Genomic DNA, 19051 nt, shown 5'->3' with positions numbered 1-19051 from the left:
TTGTTTTTAGTTGGTTTTTCACTGTTGTCTGTTGTTGTTTTTATTGTGGTTTTGTGTACTATACTGCATTCTAATAATAATAATAATAATACAAAACTTGTATATAATACAACATTTGTATAGCACCTTTCATGGCCTGAAACGCATCTCAAAGTGCTTTACAGAGCAATGGAGAAAGAAAGAAAAGCTAGGCATAAAACTTTACAATAATAGCAGTAATGCAATACAGTGAGGACATGAATGACAAGGAATTTAAAAGATCAATTAAAAGCAAGAGTGTAGACGTAGGTCTTGAGCTGTGCTCTAAAAATGTCATGTAGGTAGGAAGGTTAGTTTAGTTTGAGTTAAAACCCCCTCCCTGACATTTAGTTCTACTGGATCTCTTCTCCACTAGTCCCTCCCTGACATTTAGTTCTACTGGATCTCTTCTCCACTAGTCCCTCCCTGACATTTAGTTCTACTGGATCTCTTCTCCACTAGTCCCTCCCTGACATTTATTTATACTGGATCTCTTCTCCACTAGTCCCTCCCTGACATTTAGTTCTACTGGATCTCTTCTCCACTAGTCCCTCCCTGACATTCTTGTCTGGTTTTTATTTGTTTACAAAATTGTCAATAGATTTAGTCTTAGTTTTAGTCATCATAGCTTAGTTTTTATTTAGTTCTCATCAGTGAAAATAGTTATATTGACTGTCATTTTACATAATTATCAACTTTTAGTCGACGTTAACTCTGATTGGATGTTCTCCTGTCAGGTGTTCAACGCTGCTGAGATGGAGGCGTCTGCTGTCCTGATCTACCCAGACCCTCAGGACTACAACTACCAGAGTACCACTGAGCTCTACGGCCACGTGAGTAACCTCACAGGACTACACATGTCCCCTGGTAGTTGTAGTCCAGAGGACATATTTGTAGTAACTGGACTACAACTATGTCCTCTAGACTACAACTATGTCCTCTGGACTACAACTATGTCCTCTAGACTACAACTATGTCCTCTAGACTACAACTATGTCCTCTAGACTACAACTATGTCCTCTAGACTACAACTATGTCCTCTAGTCTAGACTACAACTATGTCCTCTGGACTACAACTCCCAGAGTATCACTGAACTCTACGGCCATGTAAAGTATTTATTTGTTTACTACTAGAGCCAAATTCCACAACTTTCACTCCCCTCGCGTCCTCCCCTCGCTCCTTAGCTCCGCCCCCAGCGAGGAGGAGAGCTTTCGATGCGAGGACAGAGATTTGCCTCTAGAATCGGAATGTACTACGCTGTCATTTCAAAGCGACGGCACATTCCGCGATCACTTATGAGTTGTGACGTGTATCAATTCAATTCAATTCAAAGGGCTTCATTGGCATGGGAAAACATACGTTTACATTGACACAGCTGGATCACTGGAACTCCGAACAGAGCCGTACAGTCTCTACAGAATAGACAATTCATCATTTTGTGCATGTAACCGAGGCCAATGTGTATGTATTGGTAACATGTGCAAGGCAAGGCTATTTATTCCTGAAATAGTGAATAAGCGCCAGGATGCGCACACTTATATTATATGATTGTGAAGGGAATTCATGACCTGCCCGCAGCCTCGTATAAATCACCCCCCCCCCCCCCCCCCTCCTACAGTCAGTCCTCCTCCGACGGTCTTTGCAAATAACGGACACTATAACAGGAATTAGGTTTAGTCTCTCTGACTTACATATTCAGTTCAGTCCACATATTTAAATACGGTAAATAAATTTTTGTCACCGTCATTCATAGCATAGTCTGTGCATTCAGGCATGCACAGAGATAAATTAACTATAGCTTTTGAGGTGCGCACAATATAGCCTAATTTATATATCCTACTTTTATCACGCTGGAATGACCCCGAGTGGGAGTGAGCGAGTGGCCGAGATTTTGGGTATTGTAATTTGGCTCATGAATGAAGGCTTGAACTCTGTGGTGTTTTGTTGTAAAACTCAAAAGGAGTTCACAGCTGAAACCATATTATGTCAATGGTTACCCAAAACGGCTTTATTTCTCCCACACGGGTGTGTGTGTGTGTGTGTGTGTGTGTGTGTGTGTGTGCAGGTGCACCTGGGTTCGGGGGACCCCTACACCCCAGGCTTCCCGTCCTTCAACCACACCCAGTTCCCCCCCACCCGGTCCTCTGGGCTGCCCTCCATCCCCGCCCAAACCATCACCGCCCAGATGGCCCACACCCTCCTGATGTAAGACACACACACACACACACACACACACACACACACACACACACACACACACACACACATCAGATCAGCTTGTAGATCTGCTATTTTTTAACGAATGGTGAAAACGTGGCACAGATCTCTGAACGCTCAGTGTCTCTCGCCCCTCTCTCTCTCTCCTCCAGGCAGATGGGCGGTCCCCAGCCCCTCCCCTCCAGCGGGTTCCGCGGCGACATGGCCGCCGTGCCGTACGGCCTGGGGGGCGTGGCCAACGCCACCCTGGAGGTCAACAACGTGCCGGTCAGCCGGGAGGTGCACAACGTGTTCGGAGTGGTGAAGGGCTTCGTGGACCCGGGTACGAACGTCTGTGCGTCTGTGTGTGTGTGTACGTGCGTCTGTAAACGTGTGTGTGTGTGTCAGTGTTGTTTTCGTCGACTAAAACTAAGACTGAAAATGTTCGTCGACTACCTTTTTTCACTGACAAAAACAAATGGAAACTAAATGAAAACTGTGCTATGGTGACTAAACCTAAGACTAAATATACTGACAATTTCGTCGACAAATAAAAACTAGACTAAAATGTTAGGAAGGGACTAGTGGACAAGAGATCCAGTATAAGTCATTTTACACTTGGTTGCATGAAAATGCATGAAAGTGTAAAAACACTCATTACGACGGCATCAAGACCCGCCAAAATACATTTTAGTCGACTTAAGGCCTATTCATAGTCTGGATTTCCGGTGGTCAGCTCACCACCGCTCCGGTGGTGAGGTGACCACCGCTCCGGTGGTGAGCTGACCACCGGAGCTGAAATAACGTTGAGCGGTGGTGAGTAAAAACAGAGAGAAGGGCTGGAGCGGTGGCGGTGGTTTGCTCTTCACCGCGGCTCAGTGACGTCATGTTGTAGTTCGGTGGTCACCTCAGTGACGTCATGTTGTAGTTCGGTGGTCACCTCAGTGACGTCATGTTGTAGTTTGGTGGTCACCTCAGTGACGTCATGTTGTAGTTTGGTGGTCACCTCAGTGACGTCATGTTGTAGTTTGGTGGTCACCTCAGTGACGTCATGTTGTAGTTCGGTGGTCACCTCACCACCGAAAATCCAGACTATATGTATGAGCCTTAAATCAACTGTAGATTTAGTCGACTAAAATCTTATAACATTTAGTCGACTAAAACTAGACTAACACTAAGACATTCCAGGTGACTAAAATGTGACTAAAACTAAATGAAGTTTCAGTCCAAAGACTATGACTAAACTAAAATAGAAATTTGCTGCAAAAAACAACACGTGTGTGGTGTGTGTGCGTGTGCGTGTGCGTGTGCGTGTGTGTGTGTGTGTGTGTGTGTGTGTGTGTGTGTGTGTGTGTGTGTGTGTGTGTGTGTGTGTGTGACAGACCGGTATGTGATCCTAGGCGCTCAGAGGGACGCGTGGGGGGGCGGTGGGTTTGCCAGAGCAGCGGTGGGCACTGCCCTGCTGATGGAGCTGGCCAAGACTGTCCGCGCCATGGTGGAGGAAGGTAGGGCATGCACACACACACACACACACTGACACAGGCACACATGCACACGCACACAGCCACACACACACACACACACAGTGTTATGGCTGGCTCTGGGGCCATAACGAAGAAGGGGAAACCACACCGGAGGACAATCCAAAAAAATAAGTATTTTATTTACATACTTGTGGAAAAGGTAGACTTTAAACGGTTAAATCAAAGTTTCCAAATAATACTGGCAGGGAAACATGCTGCCCCAAAACCCTAGGACCAACACAACGAAATAATAATAATAATAATGATAAAACTTTATTTGTATAGTATTTGTATTTATCATGAAATGCAGCTCAAAGTGCTTTACAGAACAATGGAGGGAAAAAAAAGAAAAGCAAGGCAACGACATTAAAAAACAAGCAGTAATGCAATACAGTGAGGACATGAATAACAAAAAAATAAAAATAATAAAAGATCAATTAAAAGCAATGTTGTAGAAGTGGGTCTTGAGCTGAGCTTTAAAAATCAGAGGCTGCCTGACGAAGGTACAGTGGGAGCTTGTTCCATGCTGACGGTTGGTTCATGCCGAAATGAACAAAGGTTCTCTCCTGCAGCCTGTGGAGAAAAGCAGATCTGAAGTTCTGTGAGAGAAGGTCTCTTAAAATATCAGAGGTTCCCAAACTTTTCCGTGTCAAGGACTCCCAAATCCACATTTATTAGGCCACGGACCCCCCATTTGAAAACGCATGCCAGTGACCCCGATAAGGACCCCCCATTTGAAAACACATGCCAGTGACCCCGATAAGGACCCCCCCCATTTGAAAACACATGCCAGTGACCCCGATAAGGACCCCCCCATTTGAAAACACATGCCAGTGACCCCGATAAGGACCCCCCCCATTTGAAAACACATGCCAGTGACCCCGATAAGGACCCCCCCATTTGAAAACACATGCCAGTGACCCCGATAAGGACCCCCCCCCCCCCATTTGAAAACACATGCCAGTGACCCCGATAAGGACCCCCCATTTGAAAACACATGCCAGTGACCCCGATAAGGACCCCCCCATTTGAAAACACATGCCAGTGACCCCGATAAGGACCCCCCCCATTTGAAAACACATGCCTGTGACCCCGATAAGGACCCCCCATTTGAAAACACATGCCAGTGACCCCGATAAGGACCCCCCCATTTGAAAACACATGCCAGTGACCCCGATAAGGACCCCCCATTTGAAAACACATGCCAGTGACCCCAATAAGGACCCCCCATTTGAAAACACATGCCAGTGACCCCGATAAGGACCCCCCATTTGAAAACACATGCCAGTGACCCCAATAAGGACCCCCCATTTGAAAACACATGCCAGTGACCCCGATAAGGACCCCCCATTTGAAAACACATGCCAGTGACCCCGATAAGGACCCCCCCCATTTGAAAACACATGCCAGTGACCCCGATAAGGGAAGATTCTTACGGCTCTAGCAGTGATTCAGAAACATATTAATTTAATGGACTTGTTAAAGGCACAGCCACACATACACACACAGAACCCCATATAGTAGACTAAAGGCCCAGGGGGCCGTCACAACGGGCACACACACACACACACACACACACACACACGGACATACACACACGGACATACACACAGGCGCACACACACACACACACACACACACACACACACACACACACACACACACAGGCATACACACGGGCACCGGCACACACACATACACACAGACACGGGCACACACACAGACACGGACACGGGCACACACACACAGACACGGACACACACACGGGCACACACACGGGCACGGACACACACACACATCCTGCTATCAGACAGTGTGTAGTGCAACCCTTCACAGAGTTACTGACACTGACTACGAGGTTATTCACAGAGTTCAATGTATTTCATGTCAAATATTTAAAAAAAAATCCATATATTTTCAAAGATGTGCACTGCATTTTCACTATTTAAAAAGATCTGCTATTTTTCAACAGCTAAAGTATAACTATATATTATAATCCTTAATACACCAAGAGGTGTTTGGGTGAATGGGTTAAAGTTACTGATGCTGACTACGATGATAAACGATAGTTTCAAATCAGGAAATATTTGACTTTTTTCTACAAATTAGAACAACACCCATACTGTCATTGTACTTTATATGATTCTCAATGCCATACACAAGCATGAATATATCTACATGACATGAATATAATGCGTGCGTGCATGTGCGTTTGTGTGTGCGCGTGTGTGTGTGTGTGCGTGTGTGTCTAGACGGCTTCAGACCCAGGAGGAGTTTGGTGTTTGCCAGTTGGAGTGCCGGAGAGTACGGAAGTGTTGGCGCCACCGAGTGGCTGGAGGTAGGAAGTGAAGTGAAATGTAGAAAATGTGTTCTTAAAATTAATGTGTTCCTTTACGATTACATGAATAAATGTGTTCTTAAATAAATGTGTTCCTCTAGGGTTACATGAATAAATGTGTTCCTGTAGGGTTACATGAATAAATGTGTTCCTATAGGGTTACATGAATAAATGTGTTCCTGTAGGGTTACATGGATAAATGTGTTCTTGAATAAATGTGTTCCTGTAGGGTTACATGAATAAATGTGTTCCTGTAGGGTTACATGGATAAATGTGTTCTTGAATAAATGTGTTCCTGTAGGGTTACATGAATAAATGTGTTCTTAAATAAATGTGTTCCTCTAGGGTTACATGAATAAATGTGTTCCTGTAGGGTTACATGAATAAATGTGTTCCTATACGGTTACATGAATAAATGTGTTCCTGTAGGGTTACATGGATAAATGTGTTCTTGAATAAATGTGTTCCTGTAGGGTTACATGAATAAATGTGTTCCTGTAGGGTTACATGAATAAATGTGTTCCTAAATAAATGTGTTCCTATTGGGTTACATGAATAAATGTGTCCTTAAATAAATGTTCCTCAAGGGTTACATGTCGTCTATCGACAAGAAAGCTTTCACCTACATCAGCCTGGATGGAGCTGTGATGGGTTAGTGACACACGCACGCACGTGCACACACACACACACACACACACACACACACACACACACACACACACACACACACTCTCATGCTGTATGTCCATATATAGTCTCATGGTCGCAGGCAACGTATCTTCTGTAGGCGGAGACGACATATCTGCGGTTTGAACCTGCACCTCTTCTACTACAGTGACTGATGTTAGTTTGCCTCAAACGTTACTCTTTTACCTGCTTTTTACTAACACTAACATTACAAAGATGCTCCAGAACATCGGGATGAACCTGTGTAGTTTATGGCTGCTCCAACAGTAGAGATGAACCTGTGTAGTTTATGGCTGCTCCAACAGTAGAGATGAACCTGTGTAGTTTATGGCTGCTCCAACAGTAGAGATGAACCTGTGTAGTTTATGGCTGCTTCAACAGTAGAGATGAACCTGTGTAGTTTATGGCTGCTCCAACAGTAGAGATGAACCTGTGTAGTTTATGGCTGCTCCAACAGTAGAGATGAACCTGTGTAGTTTATGGCTGCTCCAACAGTAGAGATGAACCTGTGTAGTTTATGGCTGCTCCAACAGTAGAGATGAACCTGTGTAGTTTATGGCTGCTCCAACAGTAGTAGAGATGAACCTGTGTAGTTTATGGCTGCTCCAACAGTAGAGATGAACCTGTGTAGTTTATGGCTGCTCCAACAGTAGAGATGAACCTGTGTAGTTTATGGCTGCTCCAACAGTAGAGATGAACCTGTGTAGTTTATGGCTGCTCCAACAGTAGAGATGAACCTGTGTAGTTTATGGCTGCTCCAACAGTAGAGATGAACCTGTGTAGTTTATGGCTGCTCCAACAGTAGAGATGAACCTGTGTAGTTTATGGCTGCTCCAACAGTAGAGATGAACCTGTGTAGTTTATGGCTGCTTCAACAGTAGAGATGAACCTGTGTAGTTTATGGCTGCTCCAACAGTAGAGATGAACCTGTGTAGTTTATGGCTGCTCCAACAGTAGAGATGAACCTGTGTAGTTTATGGCTGCTCCAACAGTAGAGATGAACCTGTGTAGTTTATGGCTGCTCCAACAGTAGAGATGAACCTGTGTAGTTTATGGCTGCTCCAACAGTAGAGATGAACCTGTGTAGTTTATGGCTGCTCCCAACAGTAGTAGAGATGAACCTGTGTAGTTTATGGCTGCTCCAACAGTAGTAGAGATGAACCTGTGTAGTTTATGGCTGCTCCAACAGTAGAGATGAACCTGTGTAGTTTATGGCTGCTCCAACAGTAGAGATGAACCTGTGTAGTTTATGGCTGCTCCAACAGTAGTAGAGATGAACCTGTGTAGTTTATGGCTGCTCCAACAGTAGAGATGAACCTGTGTAGTTTATGGCTGCTCCAACAGTAGAGATGAACCTGTGTAGTTTATGGCTGCTTCAACAGTAGAGATGAACCTGTGTAGTCTATGGCTGCTCCAACAGTAGAGATGAACCTGTATAGTTTATGGCTGCTCCAACAGTAGTAGAGATGAACCTGTGTAGTTTATGGCTGCTCCAACAGTAGAGATGAACCTGTGTAGTTTATGGCTGCTCCAACAGTAGTAGAGATGAACCTGTGTAGTTTATGGCTGCTCCAACAGTAGAGATGAACCTGTGTAGTTTATGGCTGCTCCAACAGTAGAGATGAACCTGTGTAGTTTATGGCTGCTTCAACAGTAGAGATGAACCTGTGTAGTTTATGGCTGCTCCAACGAGAGACAGCGAAATGCCTTCACGACTGACGACCTATGTCGCGACGTATATTTTTCCGTCGCAACGTATATTCGAGTACGTCCTCGCGTAAATATCAATTCGTCCCGGCAGAACGGACTCGTCGCGGCTATATCTACCCGTTTGCGACCTAGTAGTTTGACTATTCTTTTACGTCGCGACAGAACGGGACACGTCACGGCTATATCTACCCTTCTCGACGTAAAAGGTAATTCGTTGTGGCGTGTGTGGACTCGTCGCAACAGAACGGAACTCGTCGCGGCTATATCTACCCGTTTGCGACGTAATGGTTGACTTTGTTATATGCCCGGTGCGCGGTGCCCTGCGCGGTGCCCTGCGCTGCCCTACGCCCACCGCGTGCACCTTGCCGGTCCGCCCTGCGCCCTGTGGCCTGGCACGTGTGCACGTGTGCCAGGCCACCGCGTGCACCATGCCGGTCCGTGGAGCCCTTCGCCGTCCCCAGGCGACCCTGCGTTCCAGAGCTGTCACATGCCCACCGAAAATAGCAGATCTACCAGCTCCTCTCCTACATACGGGATGGCCCGACCCGCGTCTGTGGACCCCTGGGGGGGTGTGTGTGTGAGCGTCTGAGCTCCTATCTGTGTGCCTCCCCCCCCCCCCCCCACCCCATGTGGACCCTTGCAGGGGGGGGGTCGGGGGGTCCCCCTATGCACTTTGTGTAGATGCTGCGTATCGCCTCATACTGAAAAAATTACTATTTTACGCACAGCGCAAGGCAATATGTGATTACGATCGTCCTTCTGGGGGGGGGGGGGGGGGGGCTGGCCTACACAATAGATAACCTACCCTGGCCAACACAATAGATAACCTACAAGGACATATGAATTTAATTTATATACACGGCTATATTAATTTAGCCGATCATCAAAGCTCACCGCGCTCGTATAGCGCATTGACTGTCTGTCTGTCTGTCTGTCTGTCTGTCTGTCTGTCTGTCTGTCTGTCTGTCTGTGTCTCAATGACTTGCCTTAGGCGGATAATATAGACTACAAGTACTTTATTAAAGTAAAGTTCTCATTGCGTTCTCTGCGTCGTAGCGCATGCAGATAGGCAGATAGGGGGGGGGGCAGTTCTATAGGCAAGGGCAGAAGGTTCCTATAACGACAGTGGGTGCGTGCCCACCTTAGAGTAGCCTATATATTTTAAGGCACCCGCCCCGCAACTTATTATTATTGGCTTATTATTTTGCCACCAGCGGAGTTGACGGTTGACGCCGTTGTCTAGTATAGACTATAGGCCTGTGCCAGGATGATTTTAAATAAATATGTCTCTGCGTCTCTAGAGCTATAACATATATACTGTAGCACACATCATGTGTGACACATGTGCACACACACACACACACACACACACACACACACACACACACACACACACACACACACACACACACACACACACACACACACACACACACACACACACACAGACACACACACACACACACACACACACACACACACACACACACCGAGTACTAAGTATAAGTAGCATATAGGGTACGGCTCTAAAAACATTAAATACTGCGGGAGCATTACACTAAACAAAGTTGGATTTGTACATTGCAGAAACGTAACATAACGTAAGTGTTCTTATTATTGTCCGTCTGGGTTTTATAATGCAGTGTGAGTCCGCTCCGCGATAGCCGATCTGCAAGCTCACAACGCGTTGCGCTGATTGACAGTGCACGTGCAGCAGCTACTGTATAAAATTATATTTAAGTAGGCTACTTTTTTGTGTGACGTCTGTGTGTTATTGACTTCTTGTTCCTTAATGTGCAGGTTTATCAGAGCGATATAGTGCAGCTGTGAGTGAGTAGGCCTATAGCTGCTGCTGCTGCGTCCGTGCACCAATAGAGCGACCGCGGCAGCGGCACGTATGAAATATTAAATAAAAATATGTTGGGCTTCCGGGCGTCCGTTTCTGGACTGTACCAACGGGCTTAGGGCCGGACGGTCCCTTAACTCCACGGGCCCCTATATTTTAGGCCCGTGCAGGGCTCTAGTGTGTGTGTGTGTGTGTGTGTGTGTGTGTGTGTGTGTGTGTGTGTGTGTGTGTGTGTGTGTGTGTGTGTGTGTGTGTGTGTGTGTGTGTGTGTGTGTGTGTGTGTGTGTGTGTGTGTGTGTGTGTGTGTGTGTGTGTGTGTGTGTGTTAAATGTGGTCATTTAAATGTAGGCCTATTATATACACGCACCATACAAGCACCTATATTATATAATGTGTTATACAAATGGGCAATCAACATATAGCAGCACCCCCCACCAGCAGATGTATATAAACATGGAATTGCGCTATGATATTAAAATGGACTGAGCTGTGATTGTGCCGTACTGCGCCGGCCGGTGGCCACTGGCCTATTCTGCCATGCAGTATAAATGCATTATCATGCCTGTTGGTGAAATATAAACATCTAAAATGGTTCAGTAATAATTAGCATAAGTTATTATTAACGAAAAACATCTAATACTATTTTAAATTGGTCTAATAAAGTTAGTAACTAATCAGAAGCAGCAACCATTTTGTTTCAAACAACTATAGACCAATAAAATAGTAGGCTAGTATTTATGTTTTTCGTTAATAATAATACATGCTAATTATTATTGAACGGTAAGTACGCTGGTATGTACGCTAAGGTACACTATAAGCTTGTAGATCTGTTTATTTTAGTCAGAATCTCGTGTGTGTATGTGTGTGTGTGTGTGTGTGTGTGTGTGTGTGTGTGTGTGTGTGTGTGTGTGTGTGTGTGTGTGTGTGTGTGTGTGTGTGTGTGTGTGTGTGTGTGTGTGTGTGTGTGTGTGCGCGCGCACACACATCACATGTGCACACATGTGTGCTATATGTTATAGCTCTAGAGACGCAGAGACAGACATATTTATTTAAAATCATCCTGTCTCGCACGGCATATAGAGCCAATGAACGGAGCATACCCCCCCCCCCCCCTCTCTCTCTCTCTCTCTCAGCACACGCTGTGCTGTGATATCAATCAGACGCAAATGATCATTGAGTAACGTTAGCTCTGACTCGCACATTATGTGAGATCACATAAAAGGCCTTTAATATAGCCACAGATCATATAGGAATAGGCTTGGGCACTACCCTACCATCTCTCTATAGTGGGGCACCGACGATCTGCAAGCTCACAACGCGCTGCATGTGGACGCAACACTTGGAGCTTGTAGATGCGCACCACAGATCATACAGGGCGTGTGTTCCAGCTAACCCTATAGCATAACACACACACAAGCAACAGTATAGACATCTATTCATCATTATTTATTTCAAATCAAAATACAATGTAATGCTGCACCACTGTCATGAAGTTCGCACGCACACGCACACGCGACACACACACACACACACACACACACACACACACACACACACACACACACACACACACACACACACACACACACACACACACACACACACACACACGTTTGCTTTCATTCGCTGTATGATACATTAGGCGATATAGACCCGCTGCGGCCCAGCGATAATCAACCGCTGTCCGCTGCGATGCGTGAGCTTGTAGATCAGATGCCGACAGACAGACAGACAGACAGACAGACAGACAGACAGACAGACAGACAGACAGACAGACAGACAGACAGACAGACAGACAGACAGACAGACATGAAATGAAATGGTTCAATAATAACACACACGAGATTCTGACAGAATGCGGCGGCATGCTTAAAATAAACAGATCTACAAGCTTATAGTGTATACCATAGCGTATACATACCAGCGTACTTACCGTTCAATAATAATTAGCATGCATTATTATTAACGAAAAACATAAATACTAGCCTACTATTTTATTGGTCTAGTTCAGTTGATTGAAACAAAAGTCATGGAATTCAATTGCCTACATTCAGTATAGGCCTGGTTTTGATATAATGATGCAGGGAGATTTTCTGAGCCAGTCCGTGCCATGTCATTTTTTCAGATTAATATTTAAATCTTTAGTTGGAAGAATGCAATAGCATATCATAAGTGTTGACCATAATGGGACGGTTGGAACCAAATGAACCCCCGACGGCCGGCGCTATTCAGCTATAAGGCCTATAAACGATATGGCCATACAAATATGGTTATGTGGTGGTCTGTGACATGTCTGCGTGCGTGCGTGCGTGAAAGAAAGACAGAATACGACGCAATGACATGTCAAATTGTCAATTGTAGATCAGCTGCTTGTTATTTAAGTAGGCTAATATGAAGGCAGCGTCTCCGCAAACGTGGACACCCGTGGCCCCCCTTGATCCCCAAGGGTCCACGGTGACCCGTACCGCCCGGGGGTCCCCGGACCCGTTTGGGCGGCCCGTCAGGTGGTTTTCGAGCTTGTGGATTTGTATTTTTAATATTGCTTGTCAAACGTTTAAGGCATATAGCCTATTTAATCTGATTGGTATAGCTCTGCATGGTTGCTGCTTCTGATAGCCTACTAACTTTACGCACGCATGCGACACACACACACACACACACACACACACACACACACACACACACACACACACACACACACACACACACACACACACACACACACACACACACACACACACACACACTAGAGCCCTGCACGGGCCTAAAATATAGGGGCCCGTGGAGTTAAGGGACCGTCCGGCCCTAAGCCCGTTGGTACAGTCCAGAAACGGACGCCCGGAAGCCCAACATATTTTTATTTAATATTTCAAGCATACGTGCCGCTGCCGCGGTCGCTCTATTGGTGCACGGACGCAGCAGCAGCAGCTATAGGCCTACTCACTCACAGCTGCACTATATCGCTCTGATAAACCTGCACATTAAGGAACAAGAAGTCAATAACACACAGACGTCACACAAAAAAGTAGCCTACTTAAATATAATTCTATACAGTAGCTGCTGCACGTGCACTGTCAATCAGCGCAACGCGTTGTGAGCTTGCAGATCGGCTATCGCGGAGCGGACTCACACTGCATTATAAAACCCAGACGGACAATAATAAGAACACTTACGTTATGTTACGTTTCTGCAATGTACAAATCCAACTTTGTTTAGTGTAATGCTCCCGCAGTATTTAATGTTTTTAGAGCCGTACCCTATATGCTACTTATACTTAGTACTCGGTGTGTGTGTGTGTGTGTGTGTGTGTGTGTGTGTGTGTGTGTGTGTGTGTGTGTGTGTGTGTGTGTGTGTGTGTGTGTGTGTGCACATGTGTCACACATGATGTGTGCTACAGTATATATGTTATAGCTCTAGAGACGCAGAGACAGAGACATATTTATTTAAAATCATCCTGGCACAGGCCTATAGTCTATACTAGACAACGGCGTCAACCGTCAACTCCGCTGGTGGCAAAATAATAAGCCAATAATAATAAGTTGCGGGGCGGGTGCCTTAAAATATATAGGCTACTCTAAGGTGGGCACGCACCCACTGTCGTTATAGGAACCTTCTGCCCTTGCCTATAGAACTGCCCCCCCCCCCTATCTGCCTATCTGCATGCGCTACGACGCAGAGAACGCAATGAGAACTCACTCTTTTACTATACTTTAATAAAGTACTTGTAGTCTATATTATCCGCCTAAGGCAAGTCATTGAGACACAGACAGACAGACAGACAGACAGACAGACAGTCAATGCGCTATACGAGCGCGGTGAGCTTTGATGATCGGCTAAATTAATATAGCCGTGTATATAAATTAAATTCATATGTCCTTGTAGGTTATCTATTGTGTTGGCCAGGGTAGGTTATCTATTGTGTAGGCCAGCCCCCCCCCCCCCCCCCCCCCAGAAGGACGATCGTAATCACATATTGCCTTGCGCTGTGCGTAAAATAGTAATTTTTTCAGTATGAGGCGATACGCAGCATCTACACAAAGTGCATAGGGGGACCCCCCGACCCCCCCCCTGCAAGGGTCCACATGGGGTGGGGGGGGGGGGGGGGGAGGCACACAGATAGGAGCTCAGACGCTCACACACACACCCCCCCAGGGGTCCACAGACGCGGGTCGGGCCATCCCGTATGTAGGAGAGGAGCTGGTAGATCTGCTATTTTCGGTGGGCATGTGACAGCTCTGGAACGCAGGGTCGCCTGGGGACGGCGAAGGGCTCCACGGACCGGCATGGTGCACGCGGTGGCCTGGCACACGTGCACACGTGCCAGGCCACAGGGCGCAGGGCGGACCGGCAAGGTGCACGCGGTGGGCGTAGGGCAGCGCAGGGCACCGCGCAGGGCACCGCGCACCGGGCATATAACAAAGTCAACCATTACGTCGCAAACGGGTAGATATAGCCGCGACCAGTCACGTTCTGTCGCGACGAGGCCAGCTCACGCCACAACGGGTTCCGTTCTGTTGCGACGAGTCCACACACGCCACAACGAATTACCTTTTACGTCGAGAAGGGTAGATATAGCCGCGACGAGTTCCGTTCTGTTGCGACGAGTCCACACACGCCACAACGAATTACCTTTTACGTCGAGAAGGGTAGATATAGCCGTGACGTGTCCCGTTCTGTCGCGACGTAAAAGAATAGTCAAACTACTAGGTCGCAAACGGGTAGATATAGCCGCGACGAGTCCGTTCTGCCGGGACGAATTGATATTTACGCCAGGACGTACTCGAATATACGTTGCGACGGAAAAATATACGTCGCGACATAGGTCGTCAGTCGTGAAGGCATTTCGCTCCACCTGGCTCCAACAGTAGAGATGAACCTGTGTAGTTTATGGCTGCTCCAACAGTAGTAGAGATGAACCTGTGTAGTTTATGGCTGCTCCAACAGTAGAGATGAACCTGTGTAGTTTATGGCTGCTCCAACAGTAGAGATGAGCCTGTGTAGTTTATGGCTGCTTCAACAGTAGAGATTAACCTGTGTAGTTTATGGCTGCTCCAACAGTAGAGATGGACCTGTGTAGTTTATGGCTGCTCCAACAGTAGAGATGAACCTGTGTAATTTATGGCTGCTCCAACAGTAGAGATGAACCTGTGTAGTTTATGGCTGCTCCAACAGTAGAGATGAACCTGTGTAGTTTATGACTGCTCCAACAGTAGTAGAGATTAACCTGTGTAGTTTATGGCTGCTCCAACAGTAGAGATGAACCTGTGTAGTTTATGGCTGCTCCAACAGTAGAGATGAACCTGTGTAGTTTATGGCTGCTCCAACAGTAGAGATGAACCTGTGTAGTTTATGACTGCTCCAACAGTAGAGATGAACCTGTGTAGTTTATGGCTGCTCCAACAGTAGAGATGAACCTGTGTAGTTTATGGCTGCTCCAACAGTAGAGATGAACCTGTGTAGTTTATGGCTGCTCCAACATTAGAGATGAACCTGTGTAGTTTATGGCTGCTCCAACAGTAGAGATGAACCTGTGTAGTTTATGGCTGCTCCAACAGTAGAGATGAACATGTGTAGTTTATGGCTGCTCCAACAGTAGAGATGAACCTGTGTAGTTTATGGCTGCTCCAACAGTAGAGATGAACCTGTGTAGTTTATGGCTGCTCCAACAGTAGTGGCAACATAACAAATAAATAAAAGACGAAGCATTGAAAGGTCCTGAAAGATACATAACGTCAGTCATACCCAATACCCACTCTTTCTGTTTTATGAACACAAGGCTGCTGTACTTTATACCTCATACTAAGCATTAAAGTATGAGGTATAAATTTTATACCTCATACTAAGCATTAAAGTATGAGGTAGAAACTTTATACCTCATACTAAGCATTAAATATGAGGTATAAATTTTATACCTCATACTAAGCATTAAAGTATGAGGTAGAAACTTTATACCTCATACTAAGCATTTAAAGTATGAGGTATAAAGACATAAAGTACTAGTGGTCGACCTTTTGGACAGCTCTGGTCCAGTAGTGAAGCGTGATATTAACTCATTTTGGATAATGACATGAACTAAATCTGTCTTTTTTCCCCCCCTTAACAGTCTTGGCGACACTCATGTGTCATACGTATATATGTGTTTATATGTGTTTATATAATTCTATGTGTTTCTAGGTCTGGGGGGTTTCAAAGCCACAGCCAGTCCTCTGCTGTACAGCCTTCTGGAGAGTTCTATGAAGCAGGTGATGGAGGGGGGAGGGGGGAGTGGAGAGAGAGGGGGGGGGGGGGGTGGAGAGAGAGGGAGGGGGGGGGTACTTCTGCAAGCATCACTGAAGTGGCAACAATCACATTAAACCACACCCTCGAGTGTAACATTGCAATTATACAACAGTTACCCTTAGAACTAAGAAAATCGCATTTTTTTTAATGACGGATGTATAGTCACTATACGACCACAAACGTCCAAAGAAACTAGCTAGCCTAGCCACCGAGTTTGCTAGCGCTCTGGGAGAACAGAGCAGCTGAATTCTTTGTTTTGATTAGGTGGTGAACGGTGCTGGTTTAACCCACGGCTAGAAGGCTGTTTCAACCAATCAGATTGCTTCCTCGAAACGACCTGTTGTATAATATATAATATAGTATGTATAGTATACATATATAGTTGCATTATATAGATACTCCACTGTTACGTTCTTAGCTTACGCATGTTTCATGATAACTGCTTTTTATGTATGTGATGTATTGCCATGCTTTTTGTACTTGTTTAACGGGAACCCCTTTTGGTGTTAGCATTATGTTATGCTTTAGCTATTTAAAAATAGCAGATCTACAAGCTCATAGAGCGCCACCGAGTGGCACGCTACGAGCTTGTAGGTCTGCTATTTTTTTGAAAAATCGAAGAACGACTGACGTAGAGACATAGCTTTTTCAGAAAACTGTCATTTTCAAACAGACATTTTTTAGAATCTGATCTCAGGTCAGAATGGGTTAATGTAAATCGCTCTGGATTAAGAGCGTCTGATAAATGACTAAAATAAATTGTAAATTCTCGTTCCCCCCCCCCCCCATCCCCCCCCAGGTGTCCAGTCCTCTCCTCAAAGGGTCCTCTGTCTACAGCGTAGCAGGAGGAGAGAGGTGGGAGAGTGACGCGTGAGTACAACAAGTCTCATCAAACCCTGTACACTCTCAAGACACACTCCATATATGGGCCAGTACTGAATTAATTCCATATGTTGATCTGACCTCATCAAACCCTGTACACTCAAGACACACTCCATATATGGCCTGTACATAATTCATTCCATATGTTGATCTGTCCTCATCAAACCCTGTACACTGAAGACACACTCCATATATGGGCCTGTACTGAATTCATTCCATATGTTGGTCTGACAGAGGTACAGTCAGACATTGATGCTAAAAGGATAACACAAAACCATTGTGGTCAATTCATCAAGAACAAAATACATGACTACGTAAGCCTCCTTATTATGTAGGCAGTCAGAGTTTCCCCATGACGATAAAGACGTAGACATGACGATAAAGACATGACGATAAAGACGTAGACATGACGATAAAGACGTAGACATGACGATAAAGACATGACGATAAAGACGTAGACATGACGATAAAGACATGACGATAAAGACGTAGACATGACGATAAAGACGTAGACATGACGATAAAGACGTAGACATGACGATAAAGACATGCCGATAGAGACGTAGACATGACGATAAAGACATGACGATAAAGACGTAGACATGACGATAAAGACATGACGATAGAGACGTAGACATGACGATAAAGACGTAGACATGACGATAAAGACGTAGACATGACGATAAAGACATGACGATAGAGACGTAGACATGACGATAAAGACATGACGATAAAGACGTAGACATGACGATAAAGACATGACGATAGAGACGTAGACATGACGATAAAGACATGACGATAAAGACGTAGACATGACGATAAAGACATGACGATAGAGACGTAGACATGACGATAAAGACGTAGACATGACGATAAAGACATGACGATAAAGACGTAGACATGACGATAAAGACATGACGATAGAGACGTAGACATGACGATAAAGACGTGACGATAGAGATGTAGACATGACGATAAAGACATGACGATAAAGATATCTTAACTTATGACGATAAAGACATCTTAACTTAACCCATTCTGGGCAGGAACCCCTTTTGGTGTTTAAAGCATCGTGTTATACTTTAGCTATTGAAAAATAGCAGATCTACAAGCTTATAGCGTGACACCGAGTGGCGCGCTACGAGCTTGTATAGGTCTGCTATTTTTGAAAAATCGTGAAAATGTGGTTTGCAAATCTCTTAATATATATTCTTTCAGAGCGAACGTTTTTTAACCCCCTGAATGCCAAGACTACGTCAAGCCCATAGACTGCCATGTTAATTGACGTAGTAAATCAACAAATCCCTCCAAGCCAATGACGTTATCTGCGTAGTAGACGTACTGCCCTGTCAGTACGTCTTTTTATAACAAAATATTGCAATTGTTTGACATTCTTTTAATTATTTTTATGTAATCTACCAAAAACCGGCCGAAACCCGCGCGATCGTGCACTATCGTGCACGCGCGCCGTCTCTATGTGATCCGCGGCAAAAAATGTGATATTTTGGGATGTTCCTGGCCGTTTTTAAGCTTAATCTGACTAAGTTATGACAAAGCTAATGTTAGTTTAG

At 45.3% G+C, this 19051-nt stretch overlaps 1 protein-coding gene across 1 annotated transcript in view; it reads left to right on the top strand.

The window, feature by feature from the left end:
• The window catches only part of tfr1b (transferrin receptor 1b), a gene marked incomplete at its 3' end in the record, with an annotated part of 48992 nt that overhangs the window by 7871 nt on the left and 22070 nt on the right, over window positions 1-19051 (top strand). The window contains exons 4-11 of the mRNA XM_083777634.1: window positions 756-851; window positions 2085-2224; window positions 2389-2558; window positions 3598-3720; window positions 5991-6076; window positions 6664-6727; window positions 16494-16561; window positions 17398-17468. Coding sequence (XP_083633760.1) covers window positions 756-851; window positions 2085-2224; window positions 2389-2558; window positions 3598-3720; window positions 5991-6076; window positions 6664-6727; window positions 16494-16561; window positions 17398-17468 — 818 coding nt within the window. The remainder of the gene's footprint in view (window positions 1-755; window positions 852-2084; window positions 2225-2388; window positions 2559-3597; window positions 3721-5990; window positions 6077-6663; window positions 6728-16493; window positions 16562-17397; window positions 17469-19051) is intronic.

The sequence above is a fragment of the Protomyctophum parallelum genome, assembly GCF_964188405.1.
Source record: "Protomyctophum parallelum genome assembly, chromosome: 12".
NCBI classification, from domain to species: Eukaryota; Metazoa; Chordata; class Actinopteri; order Myctophiformes; family Myctophidae; genus Protomyctophum; species Protomyctophum parallelum.
This window is presented reverse-complemented; position numbering and strand designations above follow the sequence as displayed.